This window comes from Passer montanus, unplaced genomic scaffold (genome assembly GCF_014805655.1).
Source record: "Passer montanus isolate IOZ18808 unplaced genomic scaffold, ASM1480565v1 scaffold93, whole genome shotgun sequence".
In the NCBI taxonomy this organism is placed as follows: domain Eukaryota; kingdom Metazoa; phylum Chordata; class Aves; order Passeriformes; family Passeridae; genus Passer; species Passer montanus.
This window is the reverse complement of record NW_024374701.1, coordinates 815,053-837,893: the sequence shown is the minus strand read 5'-3', so window position 1 is coordinate 837,893 and position 22,841 is coordinate 815,053. Positions and strand designations below refer to the sequence as shown.

Below are 22,841 nucleotides of genomic sequence, written 5' to 3'. Positions count from 1 at the left end.
CTGCCCCCCTCTCCTTTCTCCCTAGCACAGGGTATGTATGCCTCAGAGGGCTTTAGAGCATTCAGTAGCTCCAAGCACCTGCCTGAGGGCTCAGAAATGGGAACACAACACCGTTTCAAAACATAATTGTTGGAGACTTCCCTCATCTTCCCTGCAATTCAGTTCAATTTTCACTAAGCAGATTGGGGCTCCAATGCTCGAAGCAAAATCCCCAGACTTTCCTCCTGCAGCAGAGATCACCAGGCAATAAAACTCCCCTGAATCATCACAGCGAGTCTCTCCCAATTCCAGACTGTGCAGTGGAAACTCCCACTATTGCCTGAGTCTTTACTGCCTCCATTTTGGGAGAGTTTTGAGCAGCCAAAAATACTACAGCTCTTCCAGGCAGGGGAGTTTGCTCCCTTCCTGCATCACCTCTCCAGGCACAAACCAGTGCTCAGACCTACAGATGGATCAGAGATGGAAAAGGAAAATTCCATTCCAGCTGCCAGAAGGCACATGGCTTCAAATTTCAGAACTACTTAGAAAAATAGAGCACTCAGGAGGGCTGAGGGGCTGCATTCCTGCAGGAATCCTTGCATCCCCCCAGCTCTCAGCTGGAAGAGAGGAGCTGGGAGCAATGCCCATCTGCAGAGCACAAACAGGACATGAGCAGGGATGGTTCTGCTTTCTTATGTGCTCCAGCACAGGTTACAAGGCCTGTTAATGTGATACCACTCACCACACACAGCCCTGCTGCTCCTCACTCCATGCTCAAGTGGAAATCCACAGCTCCTTCAAGTGCTGTGTCCATTCTGCACCCCCTGCTCCCAACACACAGCTCTGACTGAGCACTTGGTTTGAATAAGGGAAAGATTTCTGACCTGCAAAGATCTGAAAGGTTGAACAAACTGCCAAAGAAAGGCCACAGAGCTGTCCTTCTCTCAATTTTTTGGGAAATGGTGGGCAAACCCTGGTCAGGAATGGTGAAAGGAGACTTGATCCTGCCCAGGGCTGGGGAACGTGGCTACACGGCCCTTCAGTCCCACCCACCTTATTTCTAAGATTCCTTGGTAGGATTTTTTCAGTGGCTGAGTGTCCACAGAGTCCTGCCCTATTGACAATCTGCTGTTTGGCTGCTCCTGAGAAAATGCCAGTCTGTGTGACAGGTACAACTCCACATCTCCTCACCACAGCTGGCCAGGAAGTGGTGCAAAGCTGCTCACAACTTGTGATGAACCCAACACCTGTGTGTAAATAATCTCTCTCTCTTTAAAACCAAAGCAGATTCCCTGAATCTGTCTTGCTCTAGAGAGCACCTCAGCCATTGTGAACACTGAACTGAGGTTTTAAATAATGCACTTCTCCACAGTAGAAAACCCAAATTAGCAGACTCTGTAAACAAAATTCACAAAAAAGGGAACTCCCTGAATATTCCCTCTTTACATTCCTTCTTCATTCAACATCCCAGTACTGGAGTGTGTAAGATTTTACTTGGTTATTGACAATGTTTTAGAAAGCTCCTTTCAGGCAACTGAACTGGATCCAAAATAACTGGCTGGAAGCAGCTGTGGCATGGTGGCTTATGGCAGAGGTGTCTCAGGACAGAGCAGCAGATTGTTTGCCACCCCTGGATTGTAGATTCACTAGAAATTAAACTGAAAAATGGTGTCTGAGAAACCACCACCAGGAATTTGATCTTCAATATCCCCGTATGGATAGGAAGCTTCTTCAACAGCTCAGTCTCAGCACATTGCATAAGCTGATGTTGTGTCTTTTGTAGCTCAAAACAACTGAAAACAAGAGAGGAGCAAAACAGGCCAGAAAACAGGAACAGGAGACCAGGGCTGAAGGGTCAAATGACACCACAGACTGAACATCAAAAGAGAGACTGATGTAATAAGCAGGACATGGAGGACTTGGGAAGGGAGGCAGGAACATCACTGCCCTCCCTTCTCCCCACCACCACCACCACAGGAATTAACTGTCCATTCAAACAACACACAGAGCATTATGCATGGTAGGAGAAAAGGCATAAAAACTCACTCCAAACAGCCCACAGAGAAAATGCAACCATGGTTAAGCAGGGGAGAAAAAAAATCCTTCTCTTTGCATTTATCAGCAACATCAGCACATGAAACAAAACCTAGAACATTTAATTGAGGTAACATTACCTTTGGGAAGTCATCCAGCCCAATCAAGCAAACTGACCATCACTGCGAGTCCTACAAGGCTAAGCAAGGAAGGAGCCCCCAGGAAAGTAAGGAAAAGCTTTCCTTTAATTATGTTTCTACAACTGCTTTGAAGAGAGAAACCCACAGTAAATCAATGGTCCCATTTTGCTTTTCCCCAAGCAGCTGCAAAGTGAACAGGTATTATTGCACCTGGAAGCACGCGAGTGCAGCTTGGAGTGATGATGCAGTGAAATGCTGGCAGCAAAGTACACACCTTGGCATTGATATATGGGTCAAAGGGGCCGTACTTTTTGAGTTCTTTGATCTCAAGAGCATTCTACAAAAAGGAAGAGGAGAAAGAAAAAAATGTGATAATGAAATGGGTGAGATACAGCAACAAAGCAATGGGTGACTCCGAGGGGTGGAATGGCAGGACACAGCATCTTGTTCCAGGCAGAGCCATGGCCAGCAGAAGCCATTCCAGCTGGGATTGCTGTAACCTGGACCAGGCTCCAAGCACAGCCTCCTCAGCTGACTTCTCTCAATTAACAGGGTTCCTACCAAACAGACATTAATGAAACATTACCTGCAAGGTTCATACTAAGCTCTGGATTTTTGCAAAGATCACTCCTCTAGCTGCTCTACTCAGAGCACAGCATTCACACTATGGGCTCTCACACAATTCTTGTCAGATTCATTGAAAGGGTTACCTGCACTCAAGCCCATGTAATCAGACTGAGTGCCTGCAGCTTTGCCTGGAGACATCCTTAACCACAGCTCCAACTGCAAAACTGCCACCAGAGACATCAGAACACACATTCCTCATGATTCCTGCTCCGTAGAGGAATGACAGAGGGTTGCATTACAACCAGATTTTTCATTCCATGATGTTTTAGCAGCAGTTATCCCTGGGGCAGCCTGGTGCATCGATTTACCCATCCTGGGAAACTCCAGTGTGGCACTTGGGTCCCCACAAAGAAGGACTGGCACTCCTAAACCTGCCTGTGAGTTTGCTCCCCAGCTTCTGGAAAACTACCATGGAGCAAATCAACAGAAGGGACTCCACAGCTGCTCACCCTGACTGTGAGCTGAACTCAGGCCAGGGTGTCTGACCCACCTGGGTATTACCTCTGGAACGAATGTCCAGGTTTAGCCAGCTGGCACCAAGGCAGGCAAACCCATTTTGGTTTATTTCTTTCCTCCTGAAAGAACACCTGAGTGGTTTAGGAGTTGATTCCCATGGTCTTCAGATGCTCCTGCCTTAGGGACAGGACAAGCACAGCCCACTGCAGCTTTAGCCACTGCTCTGGGCCTGTCACTGTGCTAGACTCACCCAGGAGGGGCAGCTCAGTGGCAGCACTCAGCTGGCCTCATCCATGAAACCAGTTCCTGCAAACAAAATTCTGCAACAACAGGAATATTTGGGCCTTCCAGCAGTAGCATTTCAGAAGTTCCCTGGAATTTAAGACACCTCTGATGTCCATGGGCAGTTCCAAAGGAGCCAGCCCTCTGCAGGGGACACAGCTGCCTTGTACCCCTCACTCCCTCTGCACCCCAGACCAAAACCATCAGCTTGACAAAAGGAACAAATCCAAGAGGCTTTTTTTTTTTTTTTTTTGCCTGATTGCAAAAATAATTCTTTAAGATTAAGCTAGGGATTTATCTGGGGGCAAGTAGTGTTAAAATTATCTTAGAACTTACAAATTAGTGAACTGGAGCAAGTGCCAGAGACAAGCCAGGAGAGCAGCTAAGAGAGCACGGCCAAAGAGACTGAACAAAGCTGCTTGGATTAGTTCCCAAAGGAGGGAGCCAATGGATCCTCTGCAGAACTAGAAACCTGCTCAGCTATCCAGCAGCTGAAAGGAAAACTGTGGGTTAGTTTTAGAAGCCCAGAAGCAGGAGACCACATCCTAAGTGCTGAGCAGTTCTCACAATTATGTGTCTGTCTATGAAACTTAAATACCTTTTCATCCTACCACTAACTCAGAACTGAATGTGTTGCTTTAGGCAGTGCCCCTCCTACCCCACCAGCAAGTAGGACCTTACAACCACTGCTACTGGTTTGGGAAGGGTCAGGAGTCAGCTGAAGGAGTCTCTCTCCATGCCAGGGAAGTGATTCAATGATACAACAGAGAAAATCAGGCAGACCTGCTCATTCACTTTGGTGTGTGAAGGGCCCTGGTGGATGAGGAGCTTCACTATGTCAGCATCTCCCTTCCAGGCTGCCAAGTGCAGGGGGTAACAGCCCTTACAGTCTGCCACGTTGGTGAGCGCGTCGTTCCTCAGCAGAACCTCCACAACATCCCTGCAAGAGACAGCAGCTTCAGTGAGACATTCAGTCCTTGTTTCACAGCTCACACTCTGCAGCAAATACTGAACGGGAAGTTAATCTGAACAGGAGTGTTTCAGAGAGCCTCTTGAAATGGGATTTGTAAGTGTTCCTATTAAACGCTGCCAAAGGAAATGAAAAAAAAAGGAAATAAATAATGGTGAGATGAGCTCAGGGAGGATCCCCATTAACTCCACACTAATGGAGCTGAACAGGGGCTGAAGTCAGCCACAAGCCTCTGCTGCACAGTGAACTGCACCAGCACAACGAGGGTGAATACAGATTTTAACTCTATTTGATTTCTCAGTATCTCAGGCAGCAATGAGAAACACAAGATTTACCACACTGACTAAAAAATGTGATATGCACACGAGGCAACTGTGAAGTGGTGCAGGCCCAGAGCACCCTGGACACCAGGAAGACTGCAGGGACAGTCACCAGGGGAGCTCCTTTCACACCGTGTTACAGCTTACCCAAATTGCTTAGGAACAAAAGGGTGGTTGAAAACCTCAGCGTTTGATGCAACATCACCCAGCAGCCAAAGCACTGACATTCTCCAGTTCCCCTGAAGATGGAGTAGTGCTGCACCAGTGCCTCAGCTGGTGAATGAGCACACAAGGGTGGCCAGGGAAGCACAAAGCATCCACCCCTGGGAGCAGGACTCACTTATGGCCGTTCAGAGCAGCGTGGTGCAGCGGGGTGTATCCTGTGCTGTCCACACAGTTCACGTTCGGCCCCCTCCAGATGCTGCAAGACAAAAAACACACAGGGAACACTTAGGCAGACACCAGACAGGGACAGGGCTGGCACAGCTCTCACACCAAGGTACCTGACAGCACACGGAGCACAGAGCAGAGGGGGCAGCACATGGAATCTCTGCTCTGCTTCACCTCACCCTCCTGCTCTCCAGTCAGAGCTGCCACTGCTCACATCCTTCAGCCACACTTGCCAAAAAGCATCTTCAGAGGAACGTGTGTCTATCAGACTGAACCACAGGAGACAGCAAACCCTCGGCCCACTGCTAATTCACACCCCACAGAAGAATTCTGATGGCTCTGGGAAACTGTCCTTCTCCACAGCAAGAGTCACAAGGGGTGGGTGTAAGTCAAAGGCTGTGGGATGCAGAGTCTGCTCTTGGTCACCACTGTGATTCCACAGTGACTTCTCACTGTCCCAAAATCACTTCCATCTGTCAGCTCTTGGCAGTCTGTACCAAAGAGTAGGTGGTCTCCCAGCACTTCTGAGAGCATTAACTTCCCTCCCTTGCTCACAAGTCAAGTAGCACAGATTTAAGCATTAACCCTGGCAAGGATTACTCTTCCCCAGCCCCTGCAGGGTGTCCTGTTCACATCAGCACAGGATGGCACAAGCAAGAGGCCAGTGCTGCTCCTGAGCTTGCTGTAGGAGTGTGGTGGCTGCTGTCCCTCCCCAGGGCCAGCACCCTCTCCCAGAAACAGGCATGAAACTCAAACCAGTACATTCTTATAAGCAAACTGGAGCTGTTCAGTTCTCCAGTACCACCCATCATCTGTGTGTGCTGGCCTGTTTTACACACCAACCTTTTAGGAATTACACAGGGCTTATTACAAGCCCTGAAAATCCCACTAATGCTAATGAGGTGCATTTTCCTGCTTTGTTTTCTTTGGGGGTAAAACCTAACAGCACCCTCTGATCCCCAGCTGAAATGGTTTAAAATCAGCCAGCTGTGGCTCTGTTTGAAGCTGGCCTTCTCTGAGGAATCCTTTTCCTCCCCAGTATGAAATAACAACGACTCACATGGCACAGGGGCTTTCTAGAACAGCAGCCAGCACTGGGGGCTGCCAGCCTGGAGCAGCTCAGTGCCAGCCAGCAGGAAAGGCACCAAAGCAAACCAGCAGGGATCTCCTGCAGACTGAGTGAACTCCAGGAGGGAACGAAGAGCAGGCTCACCAAGGAGCACGTTTCAGTGGGAAATGGAAAGTCTGTCCCTGTCCCTTCCAAGGGACTCCAGATCTGCAGAGCATTATAAAAGGCTTTGCAGTCTAGAGAAGAACCCGAGCTCTGCTAGAGGAGAGGCAGCTAAGGGGAAACCTTATCCAAGAGGACAGGCAAGTGAGCCACAAAATCCAATTTGCAAAGGATGAGAGGCTTATCCTGAGGCATCCTGCACATCACACACCATCCTGTGCTCCAGGAGGATACACACATGCAGTGCACCTCCAGCACTGACAACACTGCTCACAGGATGATGGCTTAAACGACATGCAGAAGGTCGGTGAGACACCAAAAACACCACCCAGGGTGTGTGGAGTGCTCTGCCCAATGCAGGCTGCAGTCCTGTAGCATGAAGGGGACTGAGCAGCACTCAGCTCTGGTTTGCTCCTGCAGTGTGGTTGCCCAAATAATTTATTGCTGGATTTAACATGGCAATTAATGGTTAGAACTAGTGTCAGAAAGCCTCGTGTGCAGTCTGGAGCAGTTCTGACACTGCACCTGTGCTGCTCTGCTTGGGCTGTAACCTGGGCAGTGCCAGCGTCCCGTGGTTTTACACATTAAACTGAGCTGTGTTTGGAAGCTGAGCTCAAACTGCTCGAGGGTGAGCACATGAAAAACCAGCAGCAATTAACACAAATGTTTCTTTCAGCTGAAGTTATGAAATGAGGAAAACCAGGGTCAGTGGTGCAGTGGGCAGGGCTGGGGACCAGAGCCTGGGGCATCTGTCCCCATTGGAGCGTGGTGTCCCCATGATAAAACACTTCCTTGGAAATCTCCAGGTCAGTGCTTTACAGTAAAATGCAAAGTTTGTTCAAGGAGCTCAGAGCAGGAGAAAAGCTGGAGGCCAGGAGGGAGCTGGCAAAGCACTGAGTGCTGGGTGCTGCAGAAATCAACTGCCAGGATCTAAAGATATTTTAAAAAACCATCTGCTGTGTCCTCTCCTCCCCTTTGCCTTTTTATTCCTGCAAATAAAGAAAGCTTTTATCAAAGAAAGGTCAAATCACCCATAAGATCAGACTGGAAGGATCCAAGAGGAGAACTATTTATATTTGGATGTGGGGACTGCAGCGAAGTACATCACTGCCTTCCCTCCTCTTCCTCTACAGCTCTGCCAGAAAGGCCATACAATTCTCCTGAGGTGTGGAAACAGGGTGCTGAGAAAGGCAGCTCACAAAGCCCAGAACTCTCTGTGACTTTGGGCTGTTTCTGATTTCTAAACAGAAACCCCAATGGCAGCACAGGCAGGAGGCTGCTGTAAATACAGTCCCCAGTAAAGGTCTGGAGCCAATTTGACCACTGCTGCTTTTTGATTGCTTTTCCCCCTCAATTCCCCAAAACCTCTTCACATCAAGAAGGGGTTACTTACACCCTGTGGTCTGTTCTCAAAGGGTTACCCAGGGCTCACCTGCCCTTTGCTGCACCAGGGCAGCATCTGAAGATGCTCCTGATGACATCTGCTTAAGACAATTAAGACTGAACATTGAGGACATCAGGAAAGCTCTGAAAACAGCAAAATCTGCTCCATTTGAACTATTTCTTCTGCTCAGTTTTCTCTTGCTTTATGATTCAGCAAGGCCTTAAATAAAACTTCCTGCTTGTGAAAACTGCTGAATAAAGCACATGCTTTAGGTCACAGTAAAATCCCAAAGTACCTTTAAACAGGACCACTTTTGTCCTCTTGCTTTTCCATTTCTTTCTTCCCAACTGCAGAAGTAACTTTTCTCACAAAACCACCCCAGGCAAGGAGCTAAAGCAGGGCCAAGCCTAGAGAACAACGTGGTGTTTTCAGCTCAAATGATGAACCTTTGGGGCTGGTCTCTGGTCTCACTAACATGGGTTAAGGAAACACCAGGAGAGCTCAAGGTGCTTGTGCAGAGGCCATGGACCCCCTTTATTTACACACCCAACACCTACAACAAAAAGCAAGATGAAACACAAGCAAACACGAGTGGCTTGGCCCAAAGGCACCAGGAAGTTTCCCCAGATGTTTGTGTACTGCACTCAAAGCCTTGGAGACAGTGTCAGGAGGGCAGTGAGGGCTGGAGGCGGATCCCCTCGAGTCCATTGCCCAGAGGCCACCACAGCAGGTCAGTCACACAGCCCAGCAATCCACATCCACACAAGCACTGCATTCCTGCGACCCTTGCTTGGTATTTCCTGCTTACAGAGGGAACACAAACAACCCAAAGGCTTGGGCAAGGCCTCAGGGTTAGGAAGCTGCTTATGTTCTTCTGAAACGTGTGAGGAAGGCACTGCTGCAGCCACCGTGCCAGCAGGCAGGGTTGGGCATGGTGGGATTCCAACAGAGCAGGGACCCTGCTTCTCATGCACCCCAACCACCAGATACCACAACAGCTTTTATAAACACATGGCTGATGCAAGGCTGGAGGAGATGAAAGCAGTGCATTGCTGGGGCAAGGGACTCTCAGCTCCTCCTGGCAGGCTTTGAGAAAGCCCAAGGAGAACAGCTGGTCAGACTCCAGCTGCTGGAGTGGCTGCAGAGGAAGCCAAAGCCATGAGCTTCTGCACTCCTCAACTTCTTGGCCCAGATGTTAATTTGCTATAAGAAAAGTGGGTAGATTTTCCTCAAAGTCAAAGGGTCATGAGCTCAAGATGCCAGAATGGACAGGGAAAAGCAGGGACCACCACAAAGCACAAAGGCAGGACAGAAGTGACAGAAGTGACCCAGCTGACATGGCACAACACAACAGTCAGAGATCTGCCGAGCCTGAGCTCTGTAATCAGACCCACTGACCAGGGATTCCAGTCAAAATCCTCAGGTTCAGCCCACTTTGACTGACACACTGCAGCAGTCAGAGCCGTGCCTGGCCTCTCCCAGAGGCAGACCTCAAGCTCCCACTTCACCAGCTCATTCTGAGTGAAGCAACAGCTCCAGCCTCATTGCCCAACACCTGCAGACAGTTCAGCCAGTGTAAGGTCAACAGGGTGCTGTGAGAAACCAGCATTTCCACCAGTGGAGCAACACAGAGCAGCAACCAACCCTCTGATGGCCAAATGATCCCTTCTCCTTTGGAAAGGAGCAGAGCCTTCTGTTCCTCAGGTGCAGGGGTTGGCCAGGAGCAGGAAACCCGCACGGGTTTGTGAAGTGGCAGCAGCCTGTGAAGGATCAGTTCAGGAACTGAGAGGCAGGAGGTGAGCTCAGCTGCTTCCCTCAGAACCAGTCTGCCATCTCCCACTCCTCATTTCCAGGGCAGGCTGTTTTGGGGCAGCACAGACCCAAGACAAGCACACATTTAACTCCTGGGCTTGCAGCTCACACTAGAAAGGAACCAGACAGGGCTGGCATCACTAATAGAAATGTGTCCATCCAAGCTAAAACCCCCCATTAGGAAGAGGCGAGCCCTAGCCTTATGGATGGCTCCTGGCAGTGAAAATGCATTTATTTAAACTTAATGTATGGTGGGGGTGGCAGTGGGGACAGAAAGGCTGGGTCAGGCGTGGAGTGTGTGCTACATGAGAGAATCCCTCTGAGCAGGGGCAAATAAAGAGCTGCAGGACAGGAAAAATATAGGTCTGCTTTGAGTGCACATGCTGCTCTTTATTCTTAAAAGCATTACAGGCACTCTGCAACCCACTCCCATTAAGGAGCATTCCCAGCTGATGACAGGCCACAGAGCAGGAGCAGCCCCACAGCACAGGCTCCAACACTGGCTCTGACCTCAGGGCCAGGGCCAAACAAGCTTGGCTGGGAGAAGTGCAAAAAGGGTCAGCCATTGAGTCAGAAAAAACAAGCAGGGTCTTTGGGAGGGGTCCAGGATCTGGGTGTGATGTGTGGGGCAGCAGGAGCATCCCCCTGGCCACACCCTGGCCAAAGGCAGCATGATGGCAGGGGAAGGGCAGGGAAAATGGGAAGGCAACCACCCAGCATGGAGATGGGAGGGTTTGACATGGAGTCTGGGTTCATTCAAGGCAGGAAAGTGACCCCTAAAAGAGGACAGAGATTTGACAACATTTACCAAGTGCTGACAAACCTCTCACTGAGGTTTACCGAATGCTGATTTTGTGGCCTGTTCTTTTTTTTTTTTTTTTTTAATCTGACTAGATGGGGTTTTGAGGAATAGGAGCAAAAGGAACGAAAACATTCCTGCAGAAATTCAGTGAACTGAGCAGCATTATCAAAGTCATAAACCAATATCCCGGAACTGCAAACAGGAACCAGGGCACTGCTCAGGTAAACATTCCTCCCTCTCCATCTGCAGCTCAGCTCTGCTCTCACAGCACTGCACAAAACGCACTACGTGGAAGAAAATACAACATTAAAAAATAAATTAAGATGCAGGGAAAATTAGCAAGACACATGTAGATGGTGCAGGCTGTTGGGTTCCACTGAAGCACAATTCCTTAGAAAGGTGCCAGACTTTCCCTTGGCCTTCTCTTTATTGAGCACTTCCAGAGAAATAGAAGGAAACCCTGGGCAGCCACAAATTCCTGATCAAAACCACCAAGCAGCTGATGCTGCAGCACTGAGCTGGCTACAGCTGGCAACCTTGCACTGGGTTTCCCTCCCCCTTCTCCTTTGTGAGATGATTTAACAAGCTGCAGAACCCCATGGGACATGTCAGTCAGCCAACAGCAATGGAGCTTCGTGTCTGGAGCCCAACATGTCCATCTGCACTGCTCCCTTCTGACAGGCACACAGCTCTGGGCTTGGAGTAAAAATGTCATCAAAAGCAACTTGTGCAGAAAAAATTGTGGTGGAGCACATGCCCTCCCCCTCCTGCCACTGCCCTTGTATGGGATGGATGTGTCCATTAAGGGTTTTGGGATGGCAGAAAATGTGTCACCCTCTGCTCACTGTCAGATAACATCAACACACCTCGAAGTTTATGTTTGTTTCCAGCACCCAGAGATCTGATCCAATACACATCTTAGTGGGAATTGGGGATTTCTAGCACCTTGCACTGAGAAGGGTGTGGGGGATGGCGATGCTTTATTTAAACATGGACACCTTCCTCCTGGTGCAGTCTCAGACCTCTCTATAGAGAGACAATTACCACACCATGTTCTCCCCATCTCAGCACTAAAGGACTTCTCCAGGTCTGCGTGCTCTGCCCAGCCAGGCATGCTCCAGGGCTCCTCTGGGCACCATGGCTTCTTCCTGGGCACTGGCCCTCACTTTGTGCCATGTCACCCACACCCACATCCCCTCAGCCTGGCTGCTGCCCACCCCTTCCCAAATCCTGCTCACACCCCCTCAGCCTGGCTGCTGCCCACTCCATCCCAAATCCTGCCCACCCCTTCCCAAATCCTGCTCACACCCCCTCAGCCTGGCTGCTGCCCAGCCCTGGTGCCTGAACGCTGAACCATGACGTGTCTGACCCGGGGCAGATGAAAAGCAGGTAAATAGGCCAAGTCAAGCAGAGACAGAGATTCAGGGACCGAATTACCCCTTCCCTACAGCAATTAAAAAAGCAAATGCAATTATTTTGTACCAACAACTGCACACAGAGTGCACTTTTGCCTTGGGGAGACTGGAAGCAGTGAGACAGAGATTCGCACGACATCCCCCTTCCCCTGTGACATTGCCAGATCAGTGACAGGAGGACTCTGGATCGGTGCTGGCACTGCAGTGCTCCATTTCATGCACATGGGGAGACCCCAGGATGCTGGGATGGATCCCTGGGCTGCAGCCCAGGACACCAGGACAGGCAGGAGAAACACGGTGCTGGAGTGAAATGGAAATTAGTTGATGTGATACCAAAGAACAGAATGACAGGATGAGAGGCAAGGCCCTCGAGGAGGGGGACACAGGGCTGGAGGATTCAGAGCCACAACAAAGCTGCCACTGAAGCGTTTGGAGCACGCTTTACCCTTGAACACTGCCCACCACTCACCCACATGGCTCTGTTTAAGCCTGTACCAATCCTAGCTCCAGCTTAACCAGGAGTCCCTGAGGGCTAAAGAAAGACACAGCGAGGAGAGATTAACTGGCAACAGTGAGGGACACAAACAAGGCACCGACATACCACTGACTCCAGAGACATTCCTTCTTGATGAGCTTTTTAATTGGGTGCCCACAGAGCAAGTGACAGGGAAAGGAGAGAGCAGACAGTGAGAGGAGGAGGGCAAACAGAAATGACCCCGTGGTGGCTCAGATGGGAACATGGGGACACACCTGAGCAGCCACAGAGCTCTGCTTGTCATGTCAGTGCTGCACAGGCAGAGAAAGCACTGACTTGGACCAGAGTTCCTAAGGAAAGAAGGATGGAAATCAGGAAGGACATCCTTTTGCTCCAGAAGCATCCTTGAAATCCAGTCTGTTAGAGCAGGATCAGCAGTGAATGGCCAAGGCAGGAAATGATTCCCAAATCCCGAGATAGCTCCCAGGAGGTGTCATTGCTTGTCTGTGCTGTCTGTACAGAGATAAGGTTAGAGCTGAAAACCACGAGTGCTGAGAGCTGAGGGCACGAGCCAGGCAGTCAGAGGGATGGAGCTGTGTCCCACCCTGCTCTGAGAGCCCTGGGAGGGCAGGGACCCTCCCCAGGAGCTGCCAGGGGCAGCTGCACCCCCCCTAATGCTGGAAAACTGCACCAATAATGGAACAGGCAGCAAAGAGAGATGTTCCACGTATTTCATGGTGGATCTGCAGCTTCCAGCCCAGGTTTCACCCAAATGCCAGCCTCAAACAGCTTTTCCTCACCAGAAAAAAAATTTTGCTCTTTGGGGAACACATACAACATAATATGTTCCAAACCCCTTTAAATATTTCTGCACACTTCTCTGCAAGAATAACAGACCCAGCTCTGAGCCTTTTCTCTGTACAGCTCTCCCAGCCAGAAGCTGCTTTCAGCAGCAGAGCCTTTCCCAGCCTGACATTTTTAATGTACAGAAGGAATGTACATATGCCGGTCAGACTCCTAAATATATGCAGGATAAAAACTCTGCATGACTTCAAACAATTTCAGGGTTACTGTGACTGTCCCAGCAAATACAGTATTATATTATATTATATCTCAGCTGTAACAACTCACACCCAATAACAACCAGGATCCTCAGAGCTTTTAAACCAATTCTCTTTAGTCTTTATTTCCAGTAAAAAGGAATGTCAAGGTCACATCCTGTTTCACTCCTTCTGTGAAATAATTTCTGTTGAGATTAGAGGAAATATTTCCAAATTGCCAAATCCAGCACGAATTCCACACATCCTCCAAGTTCCATTTTCAGCTGTTCTGCCCCAGAGCAGATGAGCCACAGGAGCTCAGACACAGCTCCACAGCCTGCACCAGGCTGAAAGGAGCTGTGAGGGGGCACAGGGGCAATGCAGGAACTGAAAATCATGCAAAGGTGGCTACAAACAGCACTCCAGGACAGCCACAAGTCATCCATGGGGATCACAGGATGAAGTGAAACATCTCTTACAGGGCTGTCACCTCTGAGAGAGTCCCCACCGTGCAGGGAGGAACCATGGCTCAAGAAATCACTGCAAAGGAGCACTAGGAAAAAACCAACACAGGACACAGACTCCTATTTAAGTCATCTGATGGATTTCACTGTCCTTGTAACAGAACCAAGATGACGATGCAAAGCTTTGAAGTCTTCAGAGCTTAAGGTTTTATCCTAATCCTGTTCCTGATTCCTAAAAAAATTGTGCTGATTCCTGAAGCTGCCAGCAGTGAGGAAGAGCCTGTGGAGCCCACCTGGGTCCCTGCATGGGGGTGCTTCAAACCTCAGCAGGCACCCAGCTCTGGAACTGGATTCTGTTTTAAAATCAGGCACTTTGCAATGCCAAACTTGGGCGGGTTTCTCAGTGTCTTAATTAGGATGAGGCAAAAGTAAATTCTCCTAATTTCCAACCCACTTCAATATTAGATTTGAAAGACCACCTATGACATCTTCAGCCTTGCTCGCCTCAGGAGTCTGCACAACAGCAGGCAATGGGATTAGATAAAAATCTAATGAGATAATGTATTTACATCATATTTATGGCACTCACTCTCAGACAGGGTTTTGTTCTCGTGTACTGAGGACTATCCTCAGTACATGGCACTACAGACAGTTCCTCTGAACTGGAAAAAGCTTGAGGCTTATTTTTAAATCTAATTTCCCTTTAAAAGAAACCATGTATTAAAATAACAAGGGAGGAGTGTGAATGTATCTGAGCTTACCAAACCTAAACACCAACTCCAGCTCAACTTTCCTCCAGCTGAGTAACTCGGGCTCCTGCAGAGTGTCCAGTAAAGCCATGCACACACACACTCCTCCTGTAATTCCTAAGGAAATTAGGACATCTTGCTGTGTCAAATGCACACCCTGATTTTCACCTGGAACCCTCAACAGCCACAGGACAGCAAGCCAAGAATGTACCTAAACACAGAGACCCAGCACTCTGCATTCTGCAGCCTCTCAAACATTGAAACAGCTCACCCCCACTAACCTGGGGAAACAGCCACCTCAACATCCTGTGTGTGCCACAGCCAGCTAAAACCCTTGGCTTGGGAAAAAGGAAAAACCACACAAATCTACACACTGCTGAGACAGAAACAGTTCCAAACTTAAGCCCCTTATGCAGGCCCAACTGGATTTTCTCCAGGATACAAACACCTGCAGGAATCCCTGCTGAGCATCCAGCACCACATTCAGTTAAAGGACAATTGAAAAAGTTTAACTGCAGTCTGATTCATCCAAACTTCTCAAAGCTGAGTATTTCTCATTGAGTTACAGCACCCGGACAAAGTAATTTTGGATTCAGGTCTAGAAATGAGCTGTGCTGTGAGGGACACCCAGGTACATGTGGCATTAATGCCCTGCTGACCCAGGGCAGGGCATTTCCCCACCCATGAGGGTGCAGGGGCACAACTTTTTGGAAGCAGGACATAAAGAGCTCTGAGGCTCTCCAGGTTTTGTGTAAAGAGGGCACATTTCACACACTCCAGCTCAGATTTCATTCCAAAGGCAGCTGACACCTTCCTGGCCTGTCTTTGTTGGAGCCTTTGCCCCCTCCCCAGCCCCAGGCTCTGCTGCTGACAGCCAGCCCAGGTGCACCGACATTTCCAGCTCTGTTTTCCTCCCTCCTGCAGACAGCAGCTGTGCTCACTTCGCCAGTCGGTTGCTATAGAAACAAATCAATCCTCAATAGTTTTATTTTTACCAGTTTCTGTGAAATAGGATTTATCTCATTTCCATGACTAAGCTGTACTCTGGAGTGAGCTGGCTGGGACAGTGACAGTGCCAGCTCAGCACCGGGCAGAGCTCGTGCTGCAGTGACAAGAGGAAAGAGCCATCACCCACGTTCAGAGGCACCTTCTCATCCTGAGGACACTTCACCTTGAAAGGATTCCACAGCCAGAGCAGCACAGCCCTCCACAGCTGCATCTGAGGAGTGAGCAGGGCAGGAGAGGATGGCACAGCCCGGAAAGGCGATGAGCTCACAGAGTGGAGGTGTCAGCACTTGTTCTCTGTGAGAGCCAGCCTGGCAAGCCCTGGGGCACTGCCACAGCAGGGGCTCAGCCTCCAGGAGCTGCCTGTGCTTTGTCCCAGGGCAGCTGAGAGGGGCTTTCCTTCTGGTCTGGCATGACATGGATGCATTTCCTCCACTCTGTGTTACCTGTACTGTGTCACACCTTTCACTCATGTCTCTTCTGTCCTGTTTGCTGTCCTTCAATCTCAGTGAAATGATGCATTACCTCACAAAAACCCAGCTGGATGAACCCTGTTTCTTGGCTCAGCTGCTCCCAATACACTGAATGCTGTTCCAGCCATTCATCTCCAGAAAGTTCTGCTCCCTGCCAAAGGGCCTTCCACAGCTGGAGGGGTCTGTGGCACTGGGGGGAGCAGCTCCTCCTCCCCAACACCACTGCTGGGGCACACAGGGAGCAGAAGGGAAGGGGAGACACTGCTCCCCCTGCCCTTCCTGCTGCTGGAGCCAGGAACTGGGCAGCCCCAGGAGACAGGAGTTTGTCAGACCTGCCACTGCCACCTGGGCAGAGCCTTCCACTTCCAATCCCCCTCTCTGCCAACCGAGCCCTGGAAAGCTGGAGCTGCCCACAGCCCACGGGGAAGGCAGCGAGGCAGGGCTCTCTCAAGGGGGTTTCACAGGAAGGAACCCACCCACCCACAATTCCCACGTGTCCAAGAAAGCCCCAGGTGCTGTGAAACCACAAGCCCTGCTTTGCCCACTGGCCTGGGTGAGAGGAGCAGGGCAGGGCTGATGCCAGTGGGCGAGGAGAGCCCGGTGCTCCTGAACACAGACCTGCACCGACCAAAGCAAGCAAACAAAAACTTTCCAAAACTGCATCACAACATCACACAGAGCCAAAACACCACAGCCACTAACTGCAGCCTTTGAATCCTTAAAGAAGCACTTAGGAAACAATTCCCTGCTGAGCCCGGGGCACACCTGTGCCTGTGGCACAAGCACCTTCAGCAAGCCCTGTGCTCAGGAGTGTAATTAAAGAGGGGCAGTGCACGGGAGGGTGTGGAGAGGAGAAGGTTTAAAGTGGGTGAGATGATTAATCACGGCAGCAGGAGCAGGGGAAGACCCAGCGTTGCCCTGTTCTGTGGGAATGCAGCAGGAGCAGCTCCCTTGTGATGGGAAGGGAAGAGAGGGGAGCACCCTGCCTGCACAAACCTGGGAGCTGCTCCTTGGAGCCCCCCTGCTGCACACACTGCAGGACTTGGTGCTTACCCACAGGGTCTGGGGACACACGGAGGGACAGACAGCCTGACACTGACCTCGGACAGGGCAATCCCCCCTTCCCTGGCAGCAGCACCGTGTCCCTTCCCAGGGAATGGCAGCAGACAGGCACAGTCAGAGCCTTCCCCAGGAGCACTCGGGGCACTACCAGATCCCTGCTGTGAACCATCAGCCACACCAGAACAAACACCAAACCCCACTTTTTTAAAAAATAACTCATTTTTTCTGACTCCTCACCACCCTTGGACTGTTGGAAGGCACTTCAAGTGTTCTGCCATCCCACCACGTCACTCTCTAAAGCAACCAGACCCCTCAGCAGCAGCACACGGGCTGGAACAAGGGTCGTGGCTTCTGTGGAGCAGCACTGGACCCTTCCCACAGCAGATGTGCACCCAAACTCCTCATTCCCAGCAGAAGCATCTCCTTGATACACTCCCTGGGGACTGCTTATCCCATCTGGGGCTCAGCAGCAGCCTCAGCTTCCCCCTCTGGCAACACAGAGCCAGACTTTTCACAGCAATAGATGGAAATAAAAAGCCGCTTCTGCAGCTTTGGCTTGAACACAACCCATCCCTCATTGCTCCTGGCAAAGCCTCCTGAATGCAGCCTGATAGCTCAGCCACAGATTGTTCTGTTGTTTCCCGCCTCTAACTTCACAGTGAACCACTAAAAAAAAATACAATAAATCAAATTCTGCAGAAGTGGCTCACAACCCCGAGGAACCTCAAGATTCACAGACCACTTCTGATTTCTGGACTTGCTGCTGCTCATAGCCTCAAGCTGTGCATGCACAGAGTGGGTTTTCTCTCTGGCTGCTCCTGCCTGTGCCACGGCTGGATCTGAGAAGCCAGGCCTGGCTGAGGGGCCAGGATCTGCCCCTGACTGCTGGGCCAGGCCTGCAGCAGCTCCCCAGGGCCCGGCAGACCCCAGGGGCTGCGTGGAGGCCAGCAGGGAGCCCAGCCTCCCAAAGCCTGGCAGCCACCACCTCTTTGTGAGCTCACCATCTGCTCTGGCAGAGCCACACTCCCATTTCCCCCTCCTGCATCCTCCTCCTTCCCCCAGCTCGCTGTCAGCATTCCCCACTCCCACCAGCTTCCCACTGGGATTCCTCCTCCTGCCCAGTGCCCTGAGTGTTACACCCTGGCACGTTCACCCTTCAAGAGACTTAAATTGTCTTTGAAATTCCTCCTCCTGTGGCTTATCCCATTCTGTTTCCTGCTCCCCTGCAGCCACGGGTGAGTGGAATCTGTGCTGCCTCCACACCCAGCGGGCCTGGGAAGGAGCAGCAGAGCCCAGACTGTGACAAAGTTCACACTGAACTGATAACAGACCCACGGCAGTTCAGGTTACCTGATAAAACACCACATTCCAAGGAATTTACTGCCAGGGCCATCTTCTACCTCTTCATGGAGCAGCACTTGCTCTCCTTGGAAGAGAAATGCCCAAAGCAATGAGAGCCAGCTCAGAGCAGGTGCCAGCTCAGCACACACCTGGTGCAATGTGGGAATTCCAGGGAATGCCTGGCCTGTATCCCATCCAAAACTGTATCTTTGAGACACCTGAAATGCAGAGCTGACAGAAAGAGCTGTGACAGGCACCTTGGGAGAGAAGAGCTTTGGGAACAGGTTATCCAAACAGTGGGACTAAAACAGAAACTAAAACAGGGACCTGAAGTGGGGTGGAGAAAAGAACAAAGGTGCTGGCCCAGCAGGGTGTTTATGATCCTGCTCCGGGGGTGGAGAGCAGCTCAGCAGTTCCCGTGTCAGGAGAGATCCTCACAGACACGAGGAGCCTCAGCAGAACCAGGGATCAGCCTGAGCAGGGCCAGGGGAAAGGAAAATACAGAGCACACACACCTGACTGAGGGCAGGCTTCTCCCCACAACCAAGGAGGGCAAAATCCCACAGAAGAAAAGTTCCCATGTTCTGGCACTGGGAAAGGTGAGGCTTTCTCCACCCTAAAATTCACCTGTCTGTCCCTGCAGCCTGTCCCAGCCTGTCTCCTGCACTCTCTGGCCTCTCATCAAAACCTCGTCACAAGCTGGAGGAGGCAGAGCCCAACAAGTGGTCAGGAGGTGGGGAACACTCCCAGAGCTCCCAGATGGCAGCAGGTGGCACACAGGACACGCTGCCATGCCCCACAACGTGCAGCCAGACCAGGAACTGCTCACAGGCACAGATCCCAGCCGTGCAGGGAGAAACAGGGGCTGGGACCTGGGCAGGGAAAGGGTCCAGTGCCACCACGGGCACAGCCAACAGAGAACAGGGAATGCGAGTGACAGCTGTGACAGCACCCTCCTCCACACGTGAGGAACAGTCACAGAGCCAAGGGGATGGCCTGGCTCGCCCTGGCACCGTGGGAATGCCCAGGAAAAGGCCCCAGAGTGCCCAGGTGATGCCAGGCAGAGCTGGGTCTGGTGCAGCTCACAGGGTGCTCAGCTGCACCGACCCTCTGCACTGAGCTGAGCCCCCCGTGGGCACGTCCATGCCCCTCAAACGAGGGCTCAGACTGTTTAATGCATCAAAAGAGAAGAACAAAGCTCGACCCGAGGGGAGATTTGCGTTTCAGAAAGGCAAAGGTGTGCCCCAGGGCAGGGTGAGCTCTCGCACGTCTGCGGGCTTCTGCCACCAGCACAACCTGCAGGCACCCAGCCGGGTTATGTGAGAGGAAAAACGGATCGGATCCGGCCAAAAAGGGGCAAGTCCCACCCTCTGAACAGCCGGGTTGTGCAGCAACAGCGTCACTCGGCCCCGGACACAAAGCTGGCTTGTACCCACCCCTCCCAGCACAAACCAGGAGCGCTCCCAAAGTCACCCAAAGCCGCGGCTCCAGCAGCGAGAGGCGATGCCAAACCACGGGGAGGAGAAAAAACAGCACCTAACAAAGGTCCGAGAGGTTCAAGCAGCCGATCCCACAGCGCGGGGCTGAGGGCGAGCCGAGAGCCGGCAGGGCCCGGACAGCCCGTGCGACACCGGGAAAGGCAGCCCGGGAAAGGCACCCGGAGACCCCGCACGGCGGGAAGCGGCCGCGGAGCCCTGGGGACGCTGCGGAGCCTCCCGGTACCGGCAGAGCAGCGCCCGATGCCGGGGGCACCGGGCAGCAGCAGCGCGGGCACCGCCGGCTCCGGACAGCGCAACGGCGCTCCCTCTGCCGCGGGCACGGCAGCGCGGGCAGGGCTGCCCGGGACAGCCCTCACACCGCGCCGGGGAGCCCCGGCTCCAGAGCCCGGGCTCGCCCGCACCGCTTTGTCCCGCGGCGCCCCATGAGGGCAGGCAGCCCCTCCAGCCGCTCCCCCGAGCCCCGCGGCCCCTACAGCAGCTCCCCCGAGCCCCGCGGCCCGCGCCCGAGGCCGCCCCGGCCGCGCTCACCTGAGCAGGCTGGACAGCGGGTGCCCCACGCCGCCGCTCCCGCCGCCACCGCCGCCGCCTCCCCCCGCGGAGCCGCCGCCGCCGCCGGAGCCGCCGAAGCCGGAGCTGAGGCGCTTCCCCGAGAGCAGCTTCTCCACGGCCGGCAGGTTCCCGGTGCGCGCGGCCTCCAGCAGCTCCTGCTCCTTCCCCATGGCCGGCGCGGCCCGGCCCGGCCGCACGGCCACTTCCGGGGCGGGGCCTGAGCGGGGCTGCCGGGCGGGGCATGGGCGGGGTCTGTGTGGGCGGTGCGAGGGGCGGGTTTGCGCAGGCCCCGCCCCCGCCCCCTCAGCCGCGCTGGTTCTGGGCGGTTCTGCGGGGCTTTAACCGGCGGGGCCGCTCTGGCGCCGTGTCCCGGCACGGCCCGGGAGCGCGGAGGGCGGCTCAGAGCGGGGATGGCCGGGCGGAGCGCGCAGGGCCCGGGGGTGAGGCCCGCGCAGCGCCGCTGCCATGGCGACACGCCCGGCCCCGCGCGTCCCCTCGCGGCACCCGTAGCGGTGCGTCATCAGGAGGCGCCGTTGGCATGGCGACATGCCCCGCCCCCATCGCGGCGCCCGTGGAGCGCGTCATTAGGCCGCGCTGCCGAGTCGCCGCTGCCATGGCAACAGGCACCGCCCTCCGGCATATCTGTCATCAGGACGCGCCGCCGCATTCCGTTGCCATGACTACAGGCTCTACAGCCAGAGCGTCGCCGGTAATGTGCGTCATCACCATACGCCACGCCTGACCGTTCCCGTGGCGATAGGCCCCGCCCCCTCGGCGCCCGTCGCGTTTCGTCATCAGGAGGCGCCGCCATGGCGGACCCGGCCCGGGACGCGCTCGGTGCCGCCGCCGGGCGCGGGGCCGGGCCCGCAGAGCGAGCGCTGCCCTCCCGCGCAGGCCAGGAGCGCGGACGGGGAGGCGGCGGACGCGGAGGACGCGGCGCTGCAGGCGAGCGCGGCCCGCAAGGTGAAGCTGGAGCTGAAGGAGCGCAAGGAGAGGAAGCAGAAGGTGGACGAGGACGAGATCCAGAAGATGCAGTGAGTGCCCGCCCGTCCGGGATTGCCGGTGCCGCCGGTGCCCGGGGAACGAGCGCTGTGTGCCCGCAGGATCCTGGTCTCCTCCTTCTCCGAGGAGCAGCTGAACCGCTACGAGATGTACCGGCGCTCCGCCTTCCCCAAGGCCGCCATCAAACGGGTACGAGCGGGGCTGTGCCCCCGGGGGCCGGGCCGGGGCCGAGCCTGTCCCCGCCTGTCCCGAGCCTGTCCCGAGCCTGTCCCGTGACTGGCCCCGCCTGTCCCGAGCCTGTCCCGAGCCTGTCCCCGCCTGTCCCGTGACTGTCCCGTGCCTGTCCCAGCTGATCCAGTCCATCACCGGCACCTCGGTGTCGCAGAACGTCGTCATCGCCATGTCGGGCATCTCCAAGGTGTTCGTGGGGGAGGTGGTGGAGGAAGGTGAGTGACAGGGGAGGAGCCCGGGTGAGCTCCCTGCCCGGAGCAGCTTTCCATGGCTCTCCCTTCCAGCTTTTTGCTGCCACAGCCCCTCTGCTCCCCCCCAGTGCCTGTCCTGTGCCCCTCCAGAGCAGGCTGAGGAGCTCAGGGGCTCCTTGACCTTAAACCTGCCCCAGCCTCCCTTTGTGGGAGCAGCTGCTGGGGGGGCTCAGCCCAGGGGCTCTGAGCCCAGCCCTGCCTGGCTCCATCTCCCCAGAAGCTTTTGGGGACTCCTGGCAGGGGGGAGGAGCAGCTCCCCTCCTGCCCCTGAGCTGCAAACCCCAAACAACCCCTCCCTGTCCCTTCCACACTGCACTGAAGCAGCAGCAGGGGAGGGGCAGAGCTCAGCTGGGCCCTGCCACGCCCTCTGTCTGTCTGTCTGTCTGCCCAGCCCTGGACGTGTGTGAGAAGTGGGGCGAGCTGCCCCCCCTGCAGCCCAAGCACATGAGGGAGGCCGTCAGGAGGCTCAAGGCCCGGGGGCAAATCCCCAACTCCAAGTACAAAAAGATCATCTTCCACTGAGGGGCAGCGAGGTGAGCTGCCTCTGGGGGGCCTGGGGGCCTCAAGGATGTCCCTGCTGCCCCTGGGTGCACCCCCAGCCCAGCAGGAGAGGAGCAGCAGGGGCTGCAGAGCATTCCCTGCTGGCCCAGATGTGCAGCCTGTGCCCAGATGTGCAGCCTGTGCCCAGATGTGCAGCCTGTGCCCACACGTGTGGCTTTTTTTTTTTTTTTTTTTTTGTACATTAAACTTATTCCTGTGTTCATAACCCGGCTGGCATCTGCTCCTTGTGTGACCCAAGGTGCTCCCAGAGCTGCTCCCAGCCTGGGGCTGGCACAGCTCAGGTCAGGGCTGTGCTTC

At 53.6% G+C, this 22,841-nt stretch overlaps 2 protein-coding genes across 8 annotated transcripts in view; one reads left to right on the top strand and one right to left on the bottom strand.

Moving 5' to 3' along the window:
* ANKS1A (ankyrin repeat and sterile alpha motif domain containing 1A) overlaps positions 1-20,764 on the bottom strand; it is a 73,162-nt gene extending 52,398 nt beyond the window's left edge. For 2 of the 7 annotated variants that reach the window (XM_039695764.1, XM_039695765.1), the window contains exons 1-4: positions 20,479-20,724; positions 5,149-5,229; positions 4,302-4,458; positions 2,428-2,490 (exon numbers count right to left, since the gene is read on the bottom strand). In XM_039695764.1, the coding sequence (XP_039551698.1) occupies positions 2,428-2,490; positions 4,302-4,458; positions 5,149-5,229; positions 20,479-20,669 (492 nt within the window). In that variant the 5' untranslated portion in view covers positions 20,670-20,724. Of the gene's footprint in view, positions 1-2,153; positions 2,407-2,427; positions 2,491-4,301; positions 4,459-5,148; positions 5,230-20,478 lie in introns of those variants that run through there. The other 5 variants (XM_039695770.1, XM_039695762.1, XM_039695767.1 and 2 more) reach the window with 5 other exon arrangements.
* On the top strand, positions 20,741-22,749 carry TAF11 (TATA-box binding protein associated factor 11). Its single transcript, XM_039695773.1, has 5 exons — positions 20,741-21,208; positions 21,298-21,533; positions 21,603-21,690; positions 21,851-21,947; positions 22,375-22,749. The coding sequence occupies exons 1-5, from the start codon at positions 20,741-20,743 to the stop codon at positions 22,503-22,505; spliced, it is 1,020 nt and encodes a 339-aa protein (XP_039551707.1). The 3' UTR covers positions 22,506-22,749.
* Positions 22,750-22,841: the final 92 nt, after the last annotated feature.

Bases quoted from the DNA above. Each gene is read 5' to 3' on its own strand.
- TAF11 (XM_039695773.1), top strand. From the start codon at position 20,741: ATGGGCGGGGTCTGTGTGGGCGGTGCGAGGGGCGGGTTTGCGCAGGCC. The intron at 21,534-21,602 runs GTGAGTGCCCGC...GTGTGCCCGCAG, and splicing joins GACGAGATCCAGAAGATGCA to GATCCTGGTCTCCTCCTTCT. The intron at 21,691-21,850 runs GTACGAGCGGGG...TGCCTGTCCCAG, and splicing joins CCAAGGCCGCCATCAAACGG to CTGATCCAGTCCATCACCGG.